The 22,703-nt window shown below is 39.4% G+C and overlaps 1 protein-coding gene across 1 annotated transcript in view; it reads right to left on the minus strand.

The window, feature by feature from the left end:
- The window catches only part of drp2 (dystrophin related protein 2), an 85,373-nt gene that overhangs the window by 25,347 nt on the left and 37,323 nt on the right, over positions 1–22,703 (minus strand). Inside the window, exons 4-12 of the mRNA XM_085363269.1 lie at positions 22,328–22,448; positions 21,651–21,762; positions 18,295–18,451; positions 15,910–16,056; positions 9,551–9,629; positions 6,268–6,328; positions 3,387–3,448; positions 2,800–2,874; positions 898–1,099 (exon numbers count right to left, since the gene is read on the minus strand). Of these exons, the coding sequence (XP_085219395.1) occupies positions 898–1,099; positions 2,800–2,874; positions 3,387–3,448; positions 6,268–6,328; positions 9,551–9,629; positions 15,910–16,056; positions 18,295–18,451; positions 21,651–21,762; positions 22,328–22,448 (1,016 nt within the window). The remainder of the gene's footprint in view (positions 1–897; positions 1,100–2,799; positions 2,875–3,386; positions 3,449–6,267; positions 6,329–9,550; positions 9,630–15,909; positions 16,057–18,294; positions 18,452–21,650; positions 21,763–22,327; positions 22,449–22,703) is intronic.

The following is a 22,703-nucleotide window of genomic DNA, read 5'->3' on the forward strand; positions in this document are numbered from 1 at the left end:
CTTTCGATGTGGAGCAGCAGCTGCTCTACTCTGAGCCCCTCCCGGATGGCCGAACTTCTCACCCTATCTCTAAGGGAGAGGCCAGCCACCCTTCGGAGGAAGCTCATTTCTGCCGCTTGTATCCGCGATCTCGTTCTTTCGGTCACTACCCACAGCTCGTGGCCATAGGTGAGGGTAGGGACGTAGATCGACCGGTAAATTGAGAGCTTCGCTTTTACACTCAGCTCCCTCTTCACCACGACGGACCGGTGCAGCGTCCGCATTACTGCAGCTGCAGCCCCAATCCGTCTGTCGATCTCCGGCTCCCTTCTCCCATCACTCGCGAACAAGGCCCCGAGATACTTGAACTCCTCCACTTGGGGCAGGAACTCATCCCCGACCCGGAGTGGGCACTCCACCCTTTTCCGGCTGAGAACCATGGCCTCAGATTTGGAGGTGCTGATCCTCATTCCCGCTGCTTCACACTCGGCTGCGAACCGTTCCAGTGCGAGCTGGAGGCCACCACCCGATGAAGCCAACAGAACCACATCATCCGCAAAAAGCAGAGATGAGATTCTGAGGCCACCAAAGTGAAAGCCCTCCGCCACTTGGCTGCGCCTAGAAATCCTGTCCATAAAAATTATGAACAGAACCGGAGACAACCCTATAAAACCCTTTACTCAGATTAATCAGTATAAATATAACAGAGAAATAGAAATCAGTGATAAAACATTAAAGGCAGATTAATGCTGGATTTAAACTTGTCCAACTACAAAGTATGTCTGCTGGTTGTGTCTACTTGATAAGCCACTGGTTTATAAGAGCGAAGCTGAAATACAGACACAGATACCTGCTGCAGTTCTTAACACAAGTAAGTTTTAATATATATTTCACTTTTGATTTTTTCAACCTACTCACCTGTCATAGACGTTGAGCAGCCAGTTAAGACACATATCAACACAAAGTGGAATGTTAACCAGGACGGACCTCTCTTCCTCCAGCTTCTCATACAAAGCTGTCAGGCCATGAATCACCTCAACCACATCCATCACATGATCTGCCTGCTGCAGCTCCTGCTCCCGGAACATCTCCACAAGGCTACTCAGTGCCACTAAATCCACTAAAAAGAACACATATTTATTTAGAGACATAAATATGGCACAATATTGTGTTATGTTTACAAGCATGTGTACATGAGCTAAAGCCTAAACATCCACATATAACGACACATGACCCCACATTCACTTTCAAACACACATACAGTCACAGCGGGATCATCATCCACACCTCAGCAAACGAGAGCATGGGTGACAGCAGTGCTTATTCACCCTTTTTGCCCACTTAAGCCCTACCAGATGTTTCAAGAGCAGTGACACAAATTTGATTTCGCTCTTCTAAACTAATTTGATGGCCCATCCCTAAGAGTGGAGTTAAAAGGGTGTCCGTTGATGCCAGGTATAATTGGATAGCACGGTAATGTGGTAGAACAGAGTGAGATAACAGTAGTATTTTAAAGGTTGGGAGGGAATCAGCTTAAAATGTATTTCTTATGCAGCACTACTCAATCATTCAAGATGTGTGCAGAGAGAAAAAAGAGCGAGAATTCTGCAGTTATCAGTGCAGCCTGGCAATTAAGTTCTGTAACGATATCAACTAGTAGACCCGAGGAGTGAGAGATAAGAGAGCAGGCAAGAGAAAGGAAGTGGGAACGTGACTGAAAGGGGGTTTTTAGAGTGCTCCATGCATGGTGAGTTCTTATTACAGGAACGTGGGATCTAGAAGGGAAAGAAGGTTGAAAGGGAGTGGTAAATGAAGGTAGAAAAACAGGCTGAACATGAATAACTGAATAGGTGTGAAACTGGGCACTTTTAGGGATACCAAATACGAGAAGGTCTGTGGTCAGGGGAGTTCGAGTACTACACCAATGCTGGAGGGGAGAGGGAGGGGAAACAGGAGGACAAAGGAGGGGGGAACAACTAAGCTGTAGTGCCTCTTCACCTCACTGTACAATACCTTGTGCAATACTTTTTGTAAATAGTCAACAGTGCAATAGACTCAATACTTGAAATGTGCAATTCACTTGTATTTGTATTTTTTATTCCTATTTATTCTATTTATCCCCTTTGTATATTTTATTTATATTTGTCTCTGTATTTATATATGTGTGTGTGTGTGTGTGTGTGTGTATATATATATATATAACAGTTCTGTAACTGTAACTTTGGTCGTTGCTGTGCTTTTTTTGGAAGTCGAATTTCCCAGAGGAACCCACCCGAGGGATTAATAAAGTTCTATCTTATCTTATCTTATCTTATCTTAGATGTAGGGAAGAAGAAAAAGAAAGCAAGAAAGAAAGGCCATGTTGGAGGTATTGACCCTGAAGGGGTATACAATCAAGCTTCAACCATGCAGCAAAAACTAATTGCCTCCTATTATGTAACTCAAATGGACCAATTAATAGCTAATTACCCAGAATGCTAACGATTCAGGTCGTGATGAAAATGAGGAAGGAATCTGGCAGTAGAGTAGTTCTTCTTGTGGCTCTTGAGTTTTTCAGTACTTTTAATTGCTGCATTTCAAAGCTGACAGTATAGGAAAATGCAAAGAATATTTTCAACCACATTTCTATGTAGGGTACAAAAGAGCGCTGATGCTTTCGACAACCGAATAAAGAAACATGCCGCAGCTAATCATTATATCTCATTCCTGAAGAGAGCTTGTCACGGTGGATTAGTTATGGTGCAGGATAACTGTATATCACTTAACCAGCCATTTCAGCACAGCAGACAGAAAATAGCGTCGATGAAATACTGTACGTACGTCTCAGAGCTTTCTGAACCCGCCGCAGCTTCATTGCTGTTCTGTATGCTGAGAATTTGATGTTGTTCAGATCCGCTAATAGAAGGAGAGATGGATAGAAAGATTAGAGAAAACAAACTCATCCTGCATGACTCCGCTATACCATTGAGAAATTAGACATCATGTGTCCCCCCTGTTTATCACACCACTGCAGAAATCATTAGTAGTTTACTGTGATAATATTATTATCTGTCTGTGTGCATGCATGCCTTTTTCTAAGCTGAACACGTGTATCTGACAGCGGGCCTATCTCCCCTGCAAGCTCGCCGTGTCACATCAGATTAATGGTAAAATACATGATGTCGTTTAATCACAATTAATTAAAGGCTAAGCAAGAAGCAATCACAGAGCTGGCAAATTGGGCCTCGCAGGTTAATGACAGTAGAGATGTAGTCCCTAAGGTGTTTGAAATAAAGGTCCCTTAATGAGCTATATGACAGGACCTTCAAAGCTGAAGCCCGGTGGTGCCGTGTTACTGGTTCTGCTGCAGCCCAGTGGGGTTCCTGGACGAATGAGCAAGAGGGTGTTTTAATTGTCTCCTTACTCACCCAACGCTTGATACAGTTCTGTCATCTTTGGATGGTCCCAGCATGTCGTCTGGGCCTGATGGCTGATGGAAAGAAGATTTCATTAGGAAGGCAAAGAATCGAGGTACTCATTTTCAGGCCAGAGAGGTAAAAATGGAGCACAAATGAGCCAAAGGGGTAGAGTCTGGCAGGTGTGGCAGACAGCAAAAGGAGTGAGATGAACGAGTAATAAGTAAGAGATAAAGAGGAGAAACAGAGGGCAGAATACAGTGACCATTATTTAGGATAAGACAAAAGATTGTAGGATTGGAAAGAGCAGACATCAAAAGTTTTGTTACACTACAGCTCTCATGGAGACCCAATCACAGTAGCTTTAAAGACTTTCCTCAGAAAAACAATATAAAATCCAACTCATATCTGCATAAAGAAAATACATTTACACTTTTCTCTCCCAAGACTAGCTCGATGGGAACATTTAAATGTAGAAAATTTAGCATCTATAAAAGAGATTCAATAGAAAGAACAAGGACAGGAATATAAATGGGAAACTCCAAATGAGGAAGCCTGCCAGCCCAGGACCCAGGAGGCTTTTAGGGCAGTGCTCATCGTTTTACCTGTGCGAGCACTCACTGATTGGTACCCAGTGGAGTGCTACTCAGATGCTACTTCCACTCCCACTGGAATAGTAATATAGCCCATAAAGAACTGACTAGTGAACTAAAGCAAAACCCATGAACAGAGACTGCAGCGTGTTGTGCGCTCTGCTGAGAAGGTGATTGGCTGCAGACTCCCATCTCTGCAGGACCTGTACACCTCCAGGACACTGCGGCGTGCAGCCCGGATCTCAGCTGACCCTTCTCACCCTGGACACAGTCTGTTTGACCTGCTCCCCTCAGGCAGGAGGCTCCGGTCCATTCGCACCAGAACCTCTCGCCACAAGAACAGTTTCTTCCCCTCTGCTGTTGGACACATGAACAATAACCACATGACTGTCCCCGCCACTAACACATGACCCTACGCTGTGTCACTGCATCATTTCATGTCTGGCACTGATCACCACCTGCACTCATGTATATATCTTTCTACGTAGCACTCATAATTCTTATTCTCATGTATATATCTCATGTATATCTCATGCACATATCTTTCTTTCTACATAGCACTTTAATTCTTATTGTCTGCACTGAAGCACCGCAGCAATTTCCTAATGTTGTAAACCTCAACATCTGGCAATAAACCCATTCTGATTCTGATTCTGATTCTGATGAAGCTTTGTTTCAAATGATTAAGAAGACAAATACTTTTAGGAGAACAAACTGTACCAATGTTTGCAATACATATACAATAGTGTATGAACACACTCCTGAACAAACATATCCACGGTTCAATTATGAAATCTATAACGCTCCAAAGATAAACAGTATTGATGAGGTAAACAGATAAATGAGTTCTTAGGCAAACAGGGCTCCCAGTGGCACAACAGAATTTCGTCTTAATCATTTACAGTTGATCCACTCTTTAACAAATATTTGGCTAATGGGAAGCATTTGTTTCTAATCTAATGAAGGTTTATTATACTCCACGTGATGGATTTGCTTGTACAATGGATACATTTTCCCAAATTGACGCAGAAAAACTAGTTTCTCTCTCTACAATCGTTCTCAAGAGGAACACTGTGTGTTATAAGAGAGTTTATTATAGGAAAAAAATCTCTAGGCATTGGTTGGTTTTTGCAGTTAAGACCTCTTAATGCCGCCCACATCTCTCTATTTCCTTCAGTGATTCAAAGGGGCCTGGGTCTGGGCGTATGGCGTATGGCTTTTTTCCCCCCAGCTTATTTCTCTACCACAAAAATAATGACAAGTGAAGAGGAGATAGGCATAGCTTGAGTATGTGATTGACATGACAAGCATTAAGTGATTTTCTATTGCAGCTTTCATGTTGACTGACACTGACGTAGCTGGAGCAGATACAACTGAAACAAGCAAAAAACAAAAACCCAACATCAACAAAAACAAAAAAACGTCCATTAAAGGAAACATCTAACATGAGCACGATAATGGAAATAAAATCAGTATGAAAATTCAGTGTAATCATTGAACTATGATGCAGGTACTCCATGTTTCACAGACTTTATTAGTTTGCTACATCTGCTACTACAGTTTGCTACTACATATTCAACTGCCCTTTCTCTCACTGTGAGATCTCAACTATAAAAAATAAGAAGATACAAAGCAAAGAACATCCAGTAACAGGGGCTTTATATAGAAACAGTTTACTTCGAGACACCAACTGTTAAATAACTTAATGCTACAATTATTTTCTACCAGATTAGTTGTAGTTTGAGATGCAGTTTGGGTGATTCCCAGTCCCTGGCTATGGACTGAGGGATCAGTGTGTAAACCTGTGTATTCCTGCCATGTAAGAGTCTTTGGTCAACTATTCTTAAGAAATTATCACCAGAAACTGCAAAAAGCATGTTCTGCCATTGTTAGAGATATATTTAATGCCTTGTCTCTACATAATAGTGAATGACATTTGATCTGCAAGTGTCTCCATATTTTTTCTTTCTAACTTTCTCTTGTCAATAGACTTGCAAAGCCTTTGTCTGTTTTTGTCTGACGATGCATTCATCTTGCTTTAATAAACTCCTCTAGCATTGTAAATAGACAGCACTGACTAAGGCTTCTGTGATTAGTGTTCTGTTAAAAGTGAGCACAGAACATTTGGCCATACCTATAAGACCAGACGTAAAAATACTGCACCACAGGTAAAAATGCAATATGTCTACCAGCTTTGAAAAATAGCAAATGAGCCCAATTTTGATCTAACGACTTAATCTGCCATGGAAAAAGTACATTTGCTCCGACAACACAGACACTGACCGTGATGTTGCACTTACTTGATGTAGTAGGGCACTTTGTTTGGGGAGATAGCACGCTCCCATGGTATCTGCACCGAACCTGTACAAATACAGAGAGACAAAATCAATTTTGAAATAGGGATGTCATGCATGAACAGCCATTGTGCACAGTGTCCCTGTCAGCATGTCCAGACACCATATCCATTCAGGCCTTCTTAACAGAGCTAAACAGGCACAGTACAGCCAAAGAGACAAGTCTATTGTGTGGGATTTCCACAGAGTATTGGTTTGTTTGGCACGGCGTAATAGAATACTGGAGGTAGAGAAGACGGTGACACGGGATGACTGTAGCATTTAACGGTCCCCCCAAACTGAACCACAGGAGATTCAGCAAAGAATCAAAGAGGGTGCAAAGACAATACCAAATTACACTCCATGTCACTGCCCATCACTGTTTAATGACATGGGACAATGCAGACCTGTGTGCTCTGTATCTATAAAACACACCAAACATTAAAATCACATTAAAAACACTAGCACATAGGTGAAGTCAATAATTTATCATCTTGGTAGTTAGTTGGACATCTACCACTCACCCTAACAACCCTTCCAAAGCAACAGCACAGTAGCAGTGCTCCTAACAACCTGCAAAACTTTTGAACGGCTTCCATCTCAAAGCTTCCCAGATCACATTGTAATCGCTAGAACAGGCCTGATACACGGAGGCAGCACCTGCACCTTAAAAGACCCAAAGGACTCACTGCCAACTTCTCCATGCCAGACACATCTCAGGACTGAGTCCACGCCTCAGTGCGTCAGAGCCGTTTTTGGCAGCACAGGGGGGAACTACACCAGGCAGGTGGTTTTAATGTTTGAGCTGATCACAGTACACACAGATACACACCACAGCTGAAGTAAAAGTACTAATATCAGACTATAAATATTCCACTATAGGGCCTAATCGTACTATGAAGACTAAATATACTCGTCTTGACATAAGTGTAAATATTACATCATTATTCGCCAAACCTATTTTTTCAAATATCTGCTTTTGGGGAAAGTTTCACTTATTCGTGTATCACACCACTTCAGAAATTGGGTCGTACTGCTAGCAACTAAAATATATTAAGTGACTCTACTAGATACAATACAGCTTTTTTCTTCAGAATCACAAAGTAAATTATTTTGAATATTCTTAATACTTAACAGTTTTGTGTCAATAGAAATTGTGTGCATATATATGCATATCCATGTCCTATATGGAATATGAAACAAGCTGAAATATAGGCGTGTTGGTGCATAAAACCACATAGACATAAACCCAGACATCTCTGCAGGGCATAGTGGGCTGAGCTGGCAGTGAAGTAGTGCTATATAAGCCCCAGTGTGGCATCTCTGATCCAGCGTGACAGCAGTAAATCTGGATGGGGTTGGTGAGGACACTGGAGACACACAAGTACACGCCAACACTTCAGATGCACTTGCACAGAGAGATCCCTGCATCATTCAGCCTCTTCACTTCATCAGTTTAAACTAGAGATGGCACGATACCACTTTTTTATGTCCGATACCGATACCGATATCATAAATTTGGATATCTGCCGATACCGATATGAATCCGATATAGTGTTTTTTAATCAACAAAACTGTTTTTTAAAATATCTTGCTGCATTTTGCAAGTCTGCAAGTTCATACTCAAGTTTAAAACAACAACTACACTAAAGCTATTCTGTTATACCTGTATACAAAAAAAATATTTCATAGTTCAGCAATACTGATCAATCTAATAAACTTAGACCTACACCATCCTCCCTATTCTGGTATTTTAAAGAGTACTTAGCGTAAATATTAAGCAACCTAACTAATAGGGTTCCAACTCCCAGCAACAACAAACATAAATAAATAAAAAATAAGGAACCACCCCTCACGCGCCACCTCATGATGCTTAATCGACGTAATCAACCTTAATTTGATGCAGTGTGAAAAAAAATGCACAGAAATCAATTATTTTTCAAGAAATATTAAATAGATTCAACATCTTTCTTCAACAAAATTGCAGACTGCACAGATGGTACCTTCCCAAAGTAAAAAGTACTATAGCTTACTAGGGTATATATTAGACTTAATAGTCACTATATACAGTAATTGACTTCTATTCATTTTACATCAAATTAAAACTTTGGGTGTCAGATAATTATTTATTAAAAGCTAGACATTTTAAATGAGAATAAGAAAGAAAAGTATGTCTTTGTGCCCCCTTTTCCCTGTTCATGCCCTATCGGCCCCCCTGGCTAAACTTTGCTAGATCCGCCCCTGCACAGTTACCAGCGTCAGCTACGTAGAAAAAGATCCTGGTGTAGAAAGTAATATTAAATAAATTCTAACAACAGCTTATCAAGCTTAAACGTGCTGCTGTTGTTCAGCCGCTGGTTTCCTCTTTCTGGTGCAAAGTGGGCCAAAAACAAAGACGGACTCGCGACAGAAAAGCCGATCAGCTGATCATTTAAGCAGTTTCACGATTGAAGTAGCAGCCGGAGAGCGAGAGGCAGTCGCTTGTTAAGCTTAACTCAGGAAGGCTTTACAAACATTCAGAGATGGACTTACACACTTGCTGTACTTCTCTCGGGGATAACTTTGTCGGAGATGAAATGCCAGGTTGCTAGCGAAGCTCCACATGCTATCCAGACCACCGACAGGTCCGGCATGCCACAGCTGCTCTATCACGTGATGCATACTGCTCCGACTGCTAACGTTCTGAGGTGAGTTACGGCGTGTTGCAAGTTTTGCGAGGTGCTTTCGTGATATTTAATGGATCGGATTACATTTTTTATTTTTCTCCGATATCCGATCCAGTAATTTAGGTCAGTATCGGACCGATACCGATACGTAATATCGGATCGGTCCATCTCTAGTTTAAACTAGGCAAGGTAAATCCAATTTTTCAGCCCCACCCCCACCCCTACCTTCCTGCTACTCCTTTGTAGTCTTTGACGAGCAGTAGGTAAAAGAAAAGACAGAATTCACAAATATGTATCCCTGCTCAAATGAGAGCAATGACTCTTGTGATGAGCTTCACCGGGAATGCTCGTCACAGCAGCGTGCTAGAGATGATAAAGACAGATGCACAAAAGCCTCCCAGCTCCACCTCTAACCCAAATGCACACACAGCCCAGTGCGGGCACACACACAAACACAGCAATTAATAGTCTTATCACCATTAAACTGTAATACACCTAGGCTTCTTTTCTCTGCCTCGGCACAGGGTGGTACAGAATGGTGCAACATGAAGCACCAACTTCAAATAGCAGAAAATGGCTCTTACTGGAAAGGAAGTGCTGCGATCCGGGGCCAAAGTCTCTATGTGCATCCTGGAGCTGCTTCAGCCGCTCCTCTATGGAACCCTGAGGACACACGCAAACACACACATGCAAAGTCAAATCAAAGGGAACCGTGCTGTTCGTCCCTGCACCACAAAATCCCCACAATAGAAACGCACACACACAGACCACCTGCTTCTCCTCCATTAGTTAACCGCGGAATATAAATTATGTCTTTTTTTATCTGCTGCTCCTCTTGAAGGACTTTGAGAGCCTTTGAAGAGCACGAGGTAGGAAATGTAGACTGATATTAGAAAATAATATGTTTTGTTGAAACAAGAGCAGTAGCTTCTGGATGCAGTGTCAGTGCAGCTGGGGGGAAAAGGAGGAAAAGAGGATGACATGAGTGAGAGAGATAGATGGGTGCAAGAGCTCACGTGTGCTGGGTAAATAATCACGGAGACCGTGGAGTTGACAAAATTAAGTTTGCCACTGCCTTTGTAAAAACATTTCATCAGTTATGTTCCCCACCAAATGTAATTTAGTCTGCCTAATCCTGGTTTACTTGAAATATATTGGATTTGGCACTTGAATCGTTGTCAGCTGGATGTTGAAACGCATCCTCAAACAATGGGAGGTAATCCACTCTGTGTGAGGTAGACAGATAAATTGAGAAAAAGAAATGAGTGGGAGACTGTTAGACTCCAAAAAGATGCACCTGCAGTGGGATATAATTTGTAAAGATAGATATATATTAAGTTAACATCTCCCGGTGATATGTACACATATCATTGCTCCCCTGTGTGATTTAAATTGGTTGGGACTAATATAGAGCACTGTCAATGTGCCGAAGAGATACAACTGCCAACTGTTCTGTGTTGTAAAATCTATTTGCTGTACAGGCAATTTGGGTTGCCATAAGGAAGACAAATGACTAAATTATCCATGATCGACAAATATTAGCAAATCAAATTTTGCTAGCGTCAGTCCAGCCAAAATAAACAGGGTACAGGATGTTGCTGGGATTAAAAATTTATCATTTTAATTAAGACAGCAAAACGTGACTCCAGAGAGCGAGACAAAGGAGGAGGTTTCTCCATTCATTTCAAATTAATTGAATTGAATTCAGTTTTTATTTTTAAAGCACCAAATCACATGAATAGGTACTTTATATTGTTCGCTAAAGACCCTGCAGGATTGTTAGTCCTCACCAAGATACCACATCTGCGCATCTCAACTCCCTTATTTTTATACTGTGAATGCAGAAAGACAGCAGATCAATTAAAGTACAAGCTAGGCAGCTCAAACAAGATTGAAATGATTTTCTCTCATTTTTAACATCTCTCTCTTCAAATGTTGCTTGGGCCCTACTACAATCACAGAAAATCTGAAGGAAATCTAAAATCTGGGAGATGAATATCTGCTGGTGTCTATGGATACTCAAAACCTGTTTACCACACTGTACATCAGATAAGCTTTCATCTACCTTCATTTACCACCTAAATCAAAGACCAGAGGGCACACAAACTGTGCGGCACATAGCTGCTTCAAAGATATACGTAGCAGGAATAGTTGCTGTGAAAGAACTTTTGCATGGAGACTCCTTTTACAATTTATGGACATAAATTAGGAGCAAGATAAGCCAAACCCTGCTCTTTCTTCATATACCAAATTGAATAAGAATGTAATGTAATGTAAGAATCTAATATAAGAATGCAATAATACTCAACAATGCTTCTTAAATGAGTAGAGAGGAAACACATTGTAGATTTGCATTTGATTTTGTACTTTTTGGTCATTTTTGAACACCATGTTTAAGAAATGGCTACATACACTTAGGTATGATTATTGATGGTTGGTTCTGGAGTAAGCTTGTTAGGTTTGGCTGTGCCAGCAGGGGGAAACTTAATTTTTTTTAACTGTAAAATCTCAGTGTAAGCAATTAATTAAACTGCTGGTGTTTAAATTCTGGTTATGACGACTTTCTCTTTGGGTCTGAGCAGGATTTGAAGATTTCCAGTGGTCTCACACCATCTTTAATTTTTGTACATGTTGTGGTTCCTGTCAGCTTCATCAAGCCATAACCTCCCACTTGTACTGGGACAGTTTGGAGCCAAGTGGAAAGTGATTGGTGATGAGTGATGAGAATTAGCACCTCTAAGTGGGAAAGGGAGGGATTTTGTGGAAGAGTTCTGGTATCTATGGATGGTGTTTATGAGTAGGGGTAGACTGATGTGGGTAATTGTCAAACAGACTGGTAAAGCATTTGCAGTGATGCGGCATAAAGCAGTATAATGTGAATATTTAATTGCTTTTGTAGATTAGGCAACCCAATCTGAATAGCGCGGCTGGAGGGTAAACCATCAATAGTCTGTAAATGGTTGTGAGTTAACAGTACTGGGCACTGCTGCAATCTAATGCCACCTATCAGAGTTAGCACTTTCAGCATGTTTTTTGCATGTTTATTGAGGGTGAAAAAAGCTGCTTTGTGTGGACCTCATCTCTCCCTTTAGCCGCTTGTTTTATTCCTGTCACTAGGCTAATGCTAGCTGTGACAATGGATGACTGGGGTTTTCAGCACGTGTGAATGTTTTAAACAATCATCTAAATTTCTCTCATTAACTCTTATCAAAGAAAAATACATCTACAGCAGAAGTGGTGTAGGTTACTAATGTATAGAAATAAAGACTCTGTGGGAGTATCTTACTGGTTTGCAAGCAAAGGCCAGTGAACTTAATTAGTTCACCACTAAAAAGACATATCACAATGACATGGTACCCGATAACAAAGTACAAGCTTTGTCTTACACCCACACATCCACTGCTTGTATTACTGATTCTAGGGAGTATATTCTCTACATTAAAACATTTCTGCAAAGAAGTTCACATTTTTCCGGAGAGCTATTTTTGAAGCTTTGTTGTGTCATCTACCCACCTAATCAGTTTGGTTCTGAGTCTCATTGTTCACTGATAACACATTTAAAATTTAACCATATTTAGGATTACATGCTTAGAATTAGAATAGGGGGTTGCTTGAAAGCATTTCAGTGACAGTCTATAGTATTGTAAGCATCATTTAAACAAGTGGAAAACCATTGAGTAGTTGTGGAAATGCTACATTAAGGTGCATGAAAGGGAAAAAAATCATTCAGAAAAATCATATTCACCCTATATTACTGTACAATAAAAGAGAAAAAAAATCATGGAAGTTGAACTTATTTTGACGAGATATTTCTGTACCAACATGGTGGGTGGACTAACTGACAGACAACTATTGCCATAGAGCATCTACCTACAAGTTTTCAGGCTAGTTATTGAGAAAATCTTTAGAAAGCACTGACACATGATTCTTACAGGGCTGCATTATTATTGTTTATTTGTTATTTCTTTCAGTCCCACAGAGAGCCTGGAAAAAAAAATCTCTTGCTGACAAATCAAAGGCACGGCTTCTCTATAGTGGTCTGTTCTGTTTTGTTTTGTTCTGTCCATGAAGTGCTCAGAGCTACGGACGCAATCTGAAAGTCACACTGAGACAAGTCACAGCGAGCGTGCAAAGTGGGTGCTAGGAATTAACTTCTAAGAATAGTTTAACAGACACTGAAAATCATCATGCTCAGAGTGGAGACACCTCACGAGGAAACAAGGCTGGAGTGGCAATCATCATGTCAGGGTGTGGAAGAGGTGTCATGACAGTTATCTAATGGGAAGGGGATGTTCTCACAAGAGATGCAGTGAAGGCTGAGAGTTTTGTTGTGCTTGCAGGAGTGTTACTAGGTTACTGATGGTGGGTAAAGCCTGTGCTTGAAAAACACTGCAGTTAAAGTAATGCACAGTAGATAATGCATCAACTAAGCATTCTGCTAAGCACTGAGAGGAAGCCAAGTTCAGTTCAATTTTTTAAAGGGGGTTAAGAGTAAGTGCTTTCATGGCACTGATGAATTACCCTCTTCATTTAAGTGCATGGGTTTAAATATATGTTCATCTCATTGGTGCACTGATGTACACTCACTGCACACTTTTCCTATTAGAAACACCACCAGATGGATAAAGCTGTTGTATGCAGTCAAGACAGACTCTGTTGTCATTGGTACATTTCTTACCAATTGTGCCCTACACTGACGTGATTTTATCACATTATATTCTGCAGATTTATGCTATGAATCCATTCTACCACAATGGCACTAAAATAACTATAACCATGCAGAATATTGTTATAATAATATAGAATACCATTAGTACACATTAGCTTGATGGCTGGCTTGGGTAAAGGCTGTGACACCACTGACAGACAGCTAGAGTGAAATGGAGCATTAGAGTGAATAAAATTATAGATTTCTCCAAATGTGAAAATCGCGGCAAATATTTGCGATCAAGTGAGGACAAAAGTCTGGTAAAATATATAATTTAAAAACAGAAATGTTCCGTATTGTTTTACATTCTTCCTTATAATGTCGTTTCAGTTCATTTAAGTTTGCAGGTATTTGTTTATGCACAGCTCCTTTAAGCACAGCATCTCAATCAGGTCGAGGTCTGGACTTTGACTGGGCTTATGCAAAAGAATGGATGAAAATGCTTAAAAATCACGGTAATGCAAATTTGCTGCTGTTCTTGGGAACATTGTCCTGCTGCATGACATGATTTTGACACATTTGACTCAAGAATCCTTGGCTATACAGAGGAGGTCATATGCAACTCAGTGCCTGGAAGGCGCCCAGGTACTGAGCTTGGACTGGTAGTGCTGGGATGCCCACCTCTGGCATTTAGTTAACACGCACAGGAGCGCCACAGACCAGGAAACTGTCAAAACCTCTGCTGTTATAGAGGTGGTCACATTTCATGAAGTGCTGCTAATCATGTGCTTTTGATTAGCAACACCTGGCTGCTATATAATTAATATAAAAAAATACAAGATATGAAACCTGTGATTAAAAAAAAGGCTGTATTTCAACAAGAAGGGAATAATATATAAAACAGGAAACGGAGAGGAGAAACAACTCCACAAATTAGTCAGTATTTTACAGCAGGAGTGTTGTTTTACTTTTTTTCTTCTTCTTGTTTTATGATTGATTTCACACAAAGTCACTGTTAATGAAAAAATTGTACACTAAAAATGAAAGAAACAATACATGTTTTATGAAGTCCCCCTAAGGTTTTAAAGCTTCTTAAGGTTTTTTAACCTCCTCCAAGTGGGTAGGAGGCACTCATTACTTTTTTCCTATTGTTATGTCTTCAATTGTAATGGTTTAGGGCTCTTAAGCTTATGAAGGTTAGGAATGACTCTAAATAACTGTGACCATTAAACATATTTAATAACAAATGTATCTACATTCCTGCTCATTTCCTTAGTTTGAGCTCCCTTAAAAAGAGAAAGAGAGGGAAACAATGAAAAAACGAGCTCATCACAGGAATGAAATGCCATTGGAAAAACAACAGATGTTCATAAAGCAGGTTAATATTGTGATTAGTATGTCAAGGCTGCTGGGATTTGATACATTTACATGCTCCCAATGCAAATCCAACATTCACTCAGCCAAGTTTCTATACTATTAGTACGAGTTTTGAAACTGATTTTTATTCTGTGGGAAAAGAAAAGACAAAAACCAACGTCACTGCAAAAATAACGAAGAAGAAATCAAAACTTCAAGCGCAACTTGGTTTCATTTAACACATTCTATAAATATTCTACATTTTGACCTTAAGAATGTTTTATTTTCCCTGAGATTTATAAGCAATAAGCCATAACTTTGTATACAGACGGTGAAAACAGCTAAATAGACTGCCTCTAAAGCTCAAAATACATTTACCAACACATCCAACCAGCTTAATAATTTTAAGGCAACTTTTCTATGAGACTCACACACAAACAGTAATGTATAATGACACTGTACTCTGGCTGTGGATTTTTTAACTAATCAAATAGCTATATTTCTCTATCCAGTTTTTTCACTTAGATTTGATCTAATCTGATAAATTTTCCCAAACAAACATATGTTCTAAAATTTTATACTCTTTCTTTAAAATTACCAATCTTGTGATGTTGTTATCCAGTGGCTTCAACCGTTCTGTGAGTTAAGTGAGAGATACATCATTGATCTTTCAGCCTGCAAACATACTCTGATCTTCCTCTTAAATGGTATGAAAACTCTTCATCACGCACACGGCCCCTCATCAATGTCCAAAAGCACACCGCTGTGCTCAAAAGATGTGTAAAACATAAAACAGTTGGAAGCCAGAAGTATAGACACCATTAAAAGTCCAAACATTGCACATGGAATCACTCTCTTATGTCCTCTTGAATGTGACTGCTGCACAACCTGCTGCTGACAGAGTCAAACAGGCACTATGGACCCAGTAGTGAACTCTACCTGAAGCACTTTCCATCTGCTGTTGAGATGCTCCAGAGCACGGGCATTCTCCATCGATAAATGGACGTTGGAGATTGCCAGCTGGTGGGCTAGATCATTGATGTGCTTCATGCCCTCTTTCACCTGGGTCAGTTCCTCCTTAAATAACTGGATGGAGCATGAGCGAGGACAAGAAAAACAGAGGACCACAGGGAGTTGGACGTAAACAGGAGTAGTGGGAAAAGAGAGGGGGGAAACAGATTAAATACAAAATATTGAACAACATCAGACATAGATAGAATTATAGCGCAATCCAGAAACATCCAGTCTGGACCAACTACATTTAAATTAAATTAAAAAAAAATCAATGGAAAGTTGATCCGTTATAGCTTTCTGGTCTGTTTTAGAAAGAATTTGGCAGAAAGCCATGTTTGAATGTCTTAAGATCAGACGAGAGAACAGTACTGAAACTGAACCAGCCCCTTTTTATAGTGTGTAAACTGAGAAAACCAGAAAATTTGTAAAATAACTAAGATGGAATGTGAGTATATGCATGCCAGTGTCCCGTGCATTTTGCATTGTTGGTCGCAGTACTGTGCAATATTTCAAAATCTGGTTTTGATATGATACCAAGTAGATACAAGGCCACTATCCTAAAGGTAGCTTACATAGGGGAGAGCAGAGCATATGAAACGAAAGCACCATTAATTTTCTAAATCCCAATACATTTTCATGACCATGATTGTTGCTTTCCACCGTTAATTAGTTAAAACAATAAAGCACACATTTCACACTTTTTCACGTGTTTTGAAACACTGTTTTTTGTAGCTCTGGAGTGGAAATAAACTTGGCCAGAAAGTACTTTGGGTCAACTTCTGTTGTTTTCAATGTGCTATATAAACAAAATAGTCCAGGCATTTTCATAGTTCACATTTGCTTCATTTATTTTTTTCCCCAACTGCAATAAAATAATTCATTTATCATATTTCAGTGGGATGAATGTATTCAGTCAAACGGAATCATTCTGCTACAGTAACAATAATGATGAACACTAAACCTGTGAAAGTTAGCTAATGCTGAAGATCAACGCGAGTAATAACTGAAACATCATTTTCACCACTATCCGCGTGTTCTTTGCCTCTCTGAAGTACAACTACTTGTCTACAAGCACTCGTCACTTTTCACAGTGAAACATGGTGATTGCAGCTGTAAGTTAAACTTTTACTTTGAAGGGAAATGGTTCATTTTCAGTTTTCTTCACCCTCACAGTTTCTTCACATTTGCAGACAAGTCAATACCTTCCATGAAAACTATGGGCAATCTGCTCACAAGCCAGTGTTTTTATTTTGTTGACCAATCATTTCTCATGCAGAATGCGCTCAATTGCTTCTTTTGATGTCAGAAAATTAATCCCTGAACCTCTCAAAATATGCTACCCCAGCAAAAATGAAGAGTTAATAAAAATCATTGGAAATATGAAAAACAGTAAAAAATAAATAAATAAATACATAAATAAAATCTGATATTTTATTTTTACTTTTACAAATTATGTAAGTATTTCTTTTTCATGCAAGAAGAGTTATTAAAATCTTTTTATCAGTTAGTCTGTATATAATATAAAAGTTATATTTGGATTTTGAGTGTTGATCAGATGAAACAAGACTAAAAAAAATGTAACTTTAGGATGTGTGGAATGTAGAGTAGATGCTGCAGATCTACTCTACATTTGAATGCAAAAGTGTCTAGTGTACTTTTATAATTGCATCCTGTGTGCATCCATGTGTCTGTTTTTGTATATGCATGCACCCATGTGTAAGCACAAGGGAGTAAAGGAGTACAGATGACGCCAACTGACAAGCCTGCCCTAAAGACTGAGCTGAACATGTGCTGGCTGTGACAGGAGTCCAAACAGTGACATGATTATTGTGAAGTGCCCTCGCTTCTAATGAATAGCGCCGCACAATTACAGGCAGCGGCAACAGAACCAATGACCTGTCATTTGTTTAACAACATCTATTCAGCTGAGATTTGTAACTCCTGCCACATCGCAGTGTCATTTTGAAGGGCCTTGTCATCATCTGTCAGATTACAGCCTTTCTGGCAGGAATGTGCATGCAGGCAACAAAAAACAATCACTTTAAAGGAACACAGCTTGAAACAGATCACCTGTTTATGCAGGAGGATCGCATAATTGTGGTTTTTAGAATTGAGAAAAAAAAAAAAAAGCTGGATGTCATTTTTTTGATGTTTGTTTGAGACATGTTGCAATGTGTGCTTTTTCAGAGATAGCCAGAGGCGATAATCTCGAAGGAGACAATTAGTTTACTCTACAGGTAAACCCAATTTAGATTAGTGAGGGAGAGATAAGAGAAAAAAAAGAGCCGAGAGTGTACTGCAGATCGGTACCTTGGTAGCATCTATGTGGTCCTGTAGAGAGTCAATGAAGAGGTCTCCAACAGGCTCCCAGGCATCCCTCACCCCCTCTGCCTGCTCCAAGGCCCCTGCAAGCTCTTCCATTGCAGCCTGGATCTGAAGAAGACGCTCCAAAGTCCTTTCCATATGTCTGGAGGTTTTGTAGAAAATGCAACTTTTTAAAGTTAACTACCCGATCAATTAAAATCTGGAATCAGTGTGAGGAAATAAATCAATCAAAATCCATGGAGCATGCAGTGAAACAACCCATTTATCCAAATTTACAGGCTGTCATTTCAATAAGGCAGTGTATATAAATATATATTTCATTCCACCAGTTCTAAATGGCTTTTGTGCAAAAACAAGTTTCGATATAGAGAAAAGTGAGCTCTGAATTTTCACGACTTCAAACCTTGATAAATGTGTTTTCATAATTGTTTCTGTAATGGATTATAGCTGCCACATTTTGTAATCAGGTTATGGTAATTGTATTACATGAAATATATTGCTACATAAACCTGCTGTGGAGGCGGACACACACAGTCATGGGAAGAAACAACTCTTGGCTTTAAAACCATAAAACACACACAGGCATTGTTCTCTTGTATGGATGTATGATCTTATTTTTTGATAAAATAAAAAAGTGTTATTATAAATATACACCACAATCTCATTCTTTTAAACAAACACAGTGGCTGTAGCTCAGGAGGTAGAGCAGATCACCTACTGATCAGAAGGTTGGTGGTTCGATCCCTGGCTCCTCCAGTCAAGTATCCTTGGGCAAGATACTAACCCCAACTTGCTCTCCGATGCATCCATCGGAGTATGAATGTGTATGAATGTCGTTAGAAAGCACTAAGTGTAGATAAAGTGCTTGTGAGATTGGGTGTGATTGGGTGAATGAGGCATGTTGTATAGAGCGCTTTGAGTACTCCGTGAGAGTAGAAAAGCGCTATATAAGAATCAATCCATTTACCAATTTAATTGCTCTTTGAACCTTTTCCATTTCATTTTTTACCTACTTCAACTTAATTTGTAGAGCTCATTTTCTCTTATTGCTAAATTTCTAAACACAGTAATTTTCTAAAACTTTAATCTTTAACAGCTGACAAAGGTTAACCACAAATACAAGACAGATTTAATTTCTTAAACATGATTCAGAAATTCAGAAATGATCTAATTTACCCAATAGCAGAGTAAATTGACACCAAGAATGGGTAGAAATCATCTAAGACGAAAGGAAGAAAAATGTGGATAAAACCGTCTTGAAAAATTAATTTTTCCTTTTCCATGTTTATATTTCATATTTAAAACTCCATACAATTATATACTCACAGGCCAATTCATTAGTTACCAGCACTGGGTGTAACGTGCTATGTTTAACATCAGAAGACGTTTACAGTACGGTCCTAAAGGAAATGTTCTGCATAGCTTGGTTATAACAAATGGCTATTTGAGTTATTATTGCCTTCCACTCAATTTAAGCCAGTCTGTCCATTCTCTTCTGACCTCTGTTATCAACAAAACAACTTATCTTTTTCTAATGATTCTTTGTAAACACTAGAGATGGTTGTGTGGGAAAATCACAGTAGATCAGCAGTTTCTAAAATACTAAGACCACCAGATCTGGTGCCAGATCACTTAAATCACCTCTCTTCCCCATTTCCTCTGATGCTTAAATTAAATTTCTGAAGGTTATCTTGACCATGTCCAAATACACTCAGTTAAGTGCATTAATAAGCAGTTAAAGAGGCGGTTCAGATGAAGTGTACTAACAATCTTCAACTATCACAATCTCGAATATTTGCTGTATATTACATGTAGATTGTATTTTTGCAGATTGCACAGTATGCCCTGAACAATGTATTGTAATGAATGTTCCATGCTGTTTTTACAGACTATTGTTTTCAGCATCGATTAAATTATTTTTAAAAAAAGAAAGAAAGTAATTGCCGCATGGCTATGATGACAAAAAACAAAAGCCAAGAACACTTGCTAGATATGGTCTGTGGACCCTGATTAAGACTTAGAGTTTATGCCAATTTGCTTGAAAAATAAACTTAACATATCACTCAGTTTTCTGTGGTAATACTTGCATTACATGATATCTACTTCTCTTTTATCTCTTTTGGTTTTGTTTTTTGTTTGTTTTGCTTTGTTTTTTTAATGAAACAATTTTATTATTTGATGTTTGGTGTTCCCAGAAGTGTCGGAGGTTTTGTGAATGTAGTTTGAAAATTGTTTTTTTTTTGATTATTTGAGAAATAGGAAATGGTTTCAACCAATCTGCTTAAGTAATTCTGAGAAACTGTAATATAATTATGACAAATATGCATTTCTTTTTCCTTTTCCCATTAACTCCATTCCATTATCTCTGTCTTTATCTGTCTTGTTCATTATACATAGACTACAGAGTATACTGCACGGACTCACAAAAGCAAAAAGAATAATCACATATGCCACACCTCTTATATTTAATCATAAGCGAGCTTTAGTCACTCTTCATGACTAAAAGAAAAATAAAGTAATGAATAACAAGTTGTCCAATAGTTTCACAGGCACAGAGACCACAGAATTTGTTTTATTTACTGATGTTTTGTCATTACTAGTTTAATTTAAAAACACTAATTACTAAAATTGTATTGGCAAGGCCTGCAGAGGACACAAATACTTATATTCTGAAGAAAGATCTAAAAATAATTTTCCTTGTACTCAACTTGATTAAAAATTATGACAGACAAAGAGTACAGAGTCCCAGTGGTGGAATAAATGAAGGGACGGATAATAACCCAGTAAATCTACAGCGTACTTGAATAGAAGTATATATGAATTATCAGCAAAATGTGCTCTTCATACTAAAAACTGGCCATTGTGAGCAACATTATATTGATTGAATTATGGAATGTGTAAGAAGGCTTTTACTACTGTATCGGGTAAGGATTAAGCCAAAAAACCCCCACAAAAAAACCACAAAAAAACAGTTCTACTACGCTATCTTGAATTCCTCTAATCTTTCTTTAATCTCTTGGGGGGCTTAATCAATTATTTAAACAGAACTAAGTTCAGAGACTAAATGTATCTTTGGTAAATTTTCTAGCAACTCCTAGATATCTGAAATATGACAAGCTGTCAGATAAATGCAGTAAAGTAAATTTTACCCTGGATTTTGGTGGAAGCAGAAGGTGCCATCCAGTGGGAATACTAAAGCACAAGTATTTCAAATTCGCAATTAAATAATCCTGATAAACTATAGTAAACAATCCGAGTATGGTTTCTTTTCACCAGTTCAGAAACCACCCTTTATCAGAACAAGATATTTTATATATATATTACAAATAAAAGAGTCTGACCTGTGGCGGTCCACACAACGTGCTGTCAGTTTTTCCCACAGGTCACTGGCTACGTTCGCCTGCTTCCACACAGAGCGGCTCACATTCAAGATCCGCCGGCGTGGAGACACCTCTGTGGAAGATGGAAGAGGTTTGATGGGGTCATGCGGAGGTAACAGCATAAAGGTGCAAAAGAAGAAGTAATAAACGGGAGCATACGGAGAAATAACAGGGTGAAGAGAAGAACGGGGGGTTAGAAGTCAGCCAAGAGAAGAGTAATGATTTAAGAAGGATGGCATATCAACTCGATGAATAGAAACAGGGAAAGAGAAAGGCAGGGGGCCGCTCATGTTGGGGAACACAGTAAGGTTGATTGCTAGAGTATTCCCTCAATGAGCAGCCAGAGGTGAGAGCCAAACACTACAAAGAGGATGTAACCATGGAGAACCAGAGGAGCATGCTGTATTATTGATCTGAGCAGATGGTACTTTAGAGGTGGTGAACTAGAGCTAATTGGTCCTGACCCACACATTTTCCCTAAACTCAGTGTGACACGAGAGGACGGATCACTGCTAATAACTACTAATGGAACGTTTCACCTGCATGGGTCCTACCAAAGGAACTCAACTAAGGGGGGGTGTATGAGTATGACATTTTGGCTGGAGCAGCAGTTGGCACAGCCGATGGAGGGAGCAGACCTTTTCCATCGGTCAGGGTCTCCTCGGGCTCCTGGAAGGGGTGCTGAGCCAGAAATGCCTGGGCAGACTCCAAGACAGAGTAGATAAATGGCCCACGGGACTTGACATCCTCCATGAATGCCTGCAGGGATACAGAGAAGTTGTAATGTCAAACTTTTTCTGGCTTAGTAAAAAGTAGAGATAGATTGGATATTGGTCCAGTGGTGTTAGGCATCAGAGACAATGAGCAGATGCATGGTTCATCTGTTCAGTTCAGGTCTATGTTGTTCTGTGTTTACTTTGCCATGTGACAGTAGCTGCTCTCAGCAGAGCTAGCATCAAGGAAGCAAACAGCAGGCGGTTTAGAGGTGTATCACAGTTTTCTATCTTTGCGAAT

The sequence above is a fragment of the Diplotaxodon limnothrissa genome, linkage group LG2 (assembly GCF_057381915.1).
Source record: "Diplotaxodon limnothrissa isolate DT_005_m linkage group LG2, D_limnothrissa_male_GT1.1, whole genome shotgun sequence".
NCBI classification, from domain to species: domain Eukaryota; kingdom Metazoa; phylum Chordata; class Actinopteri; order Cichliformes; family Cichlidae; genus Diplotaxodon; species Diplotaxodon limnothrissa.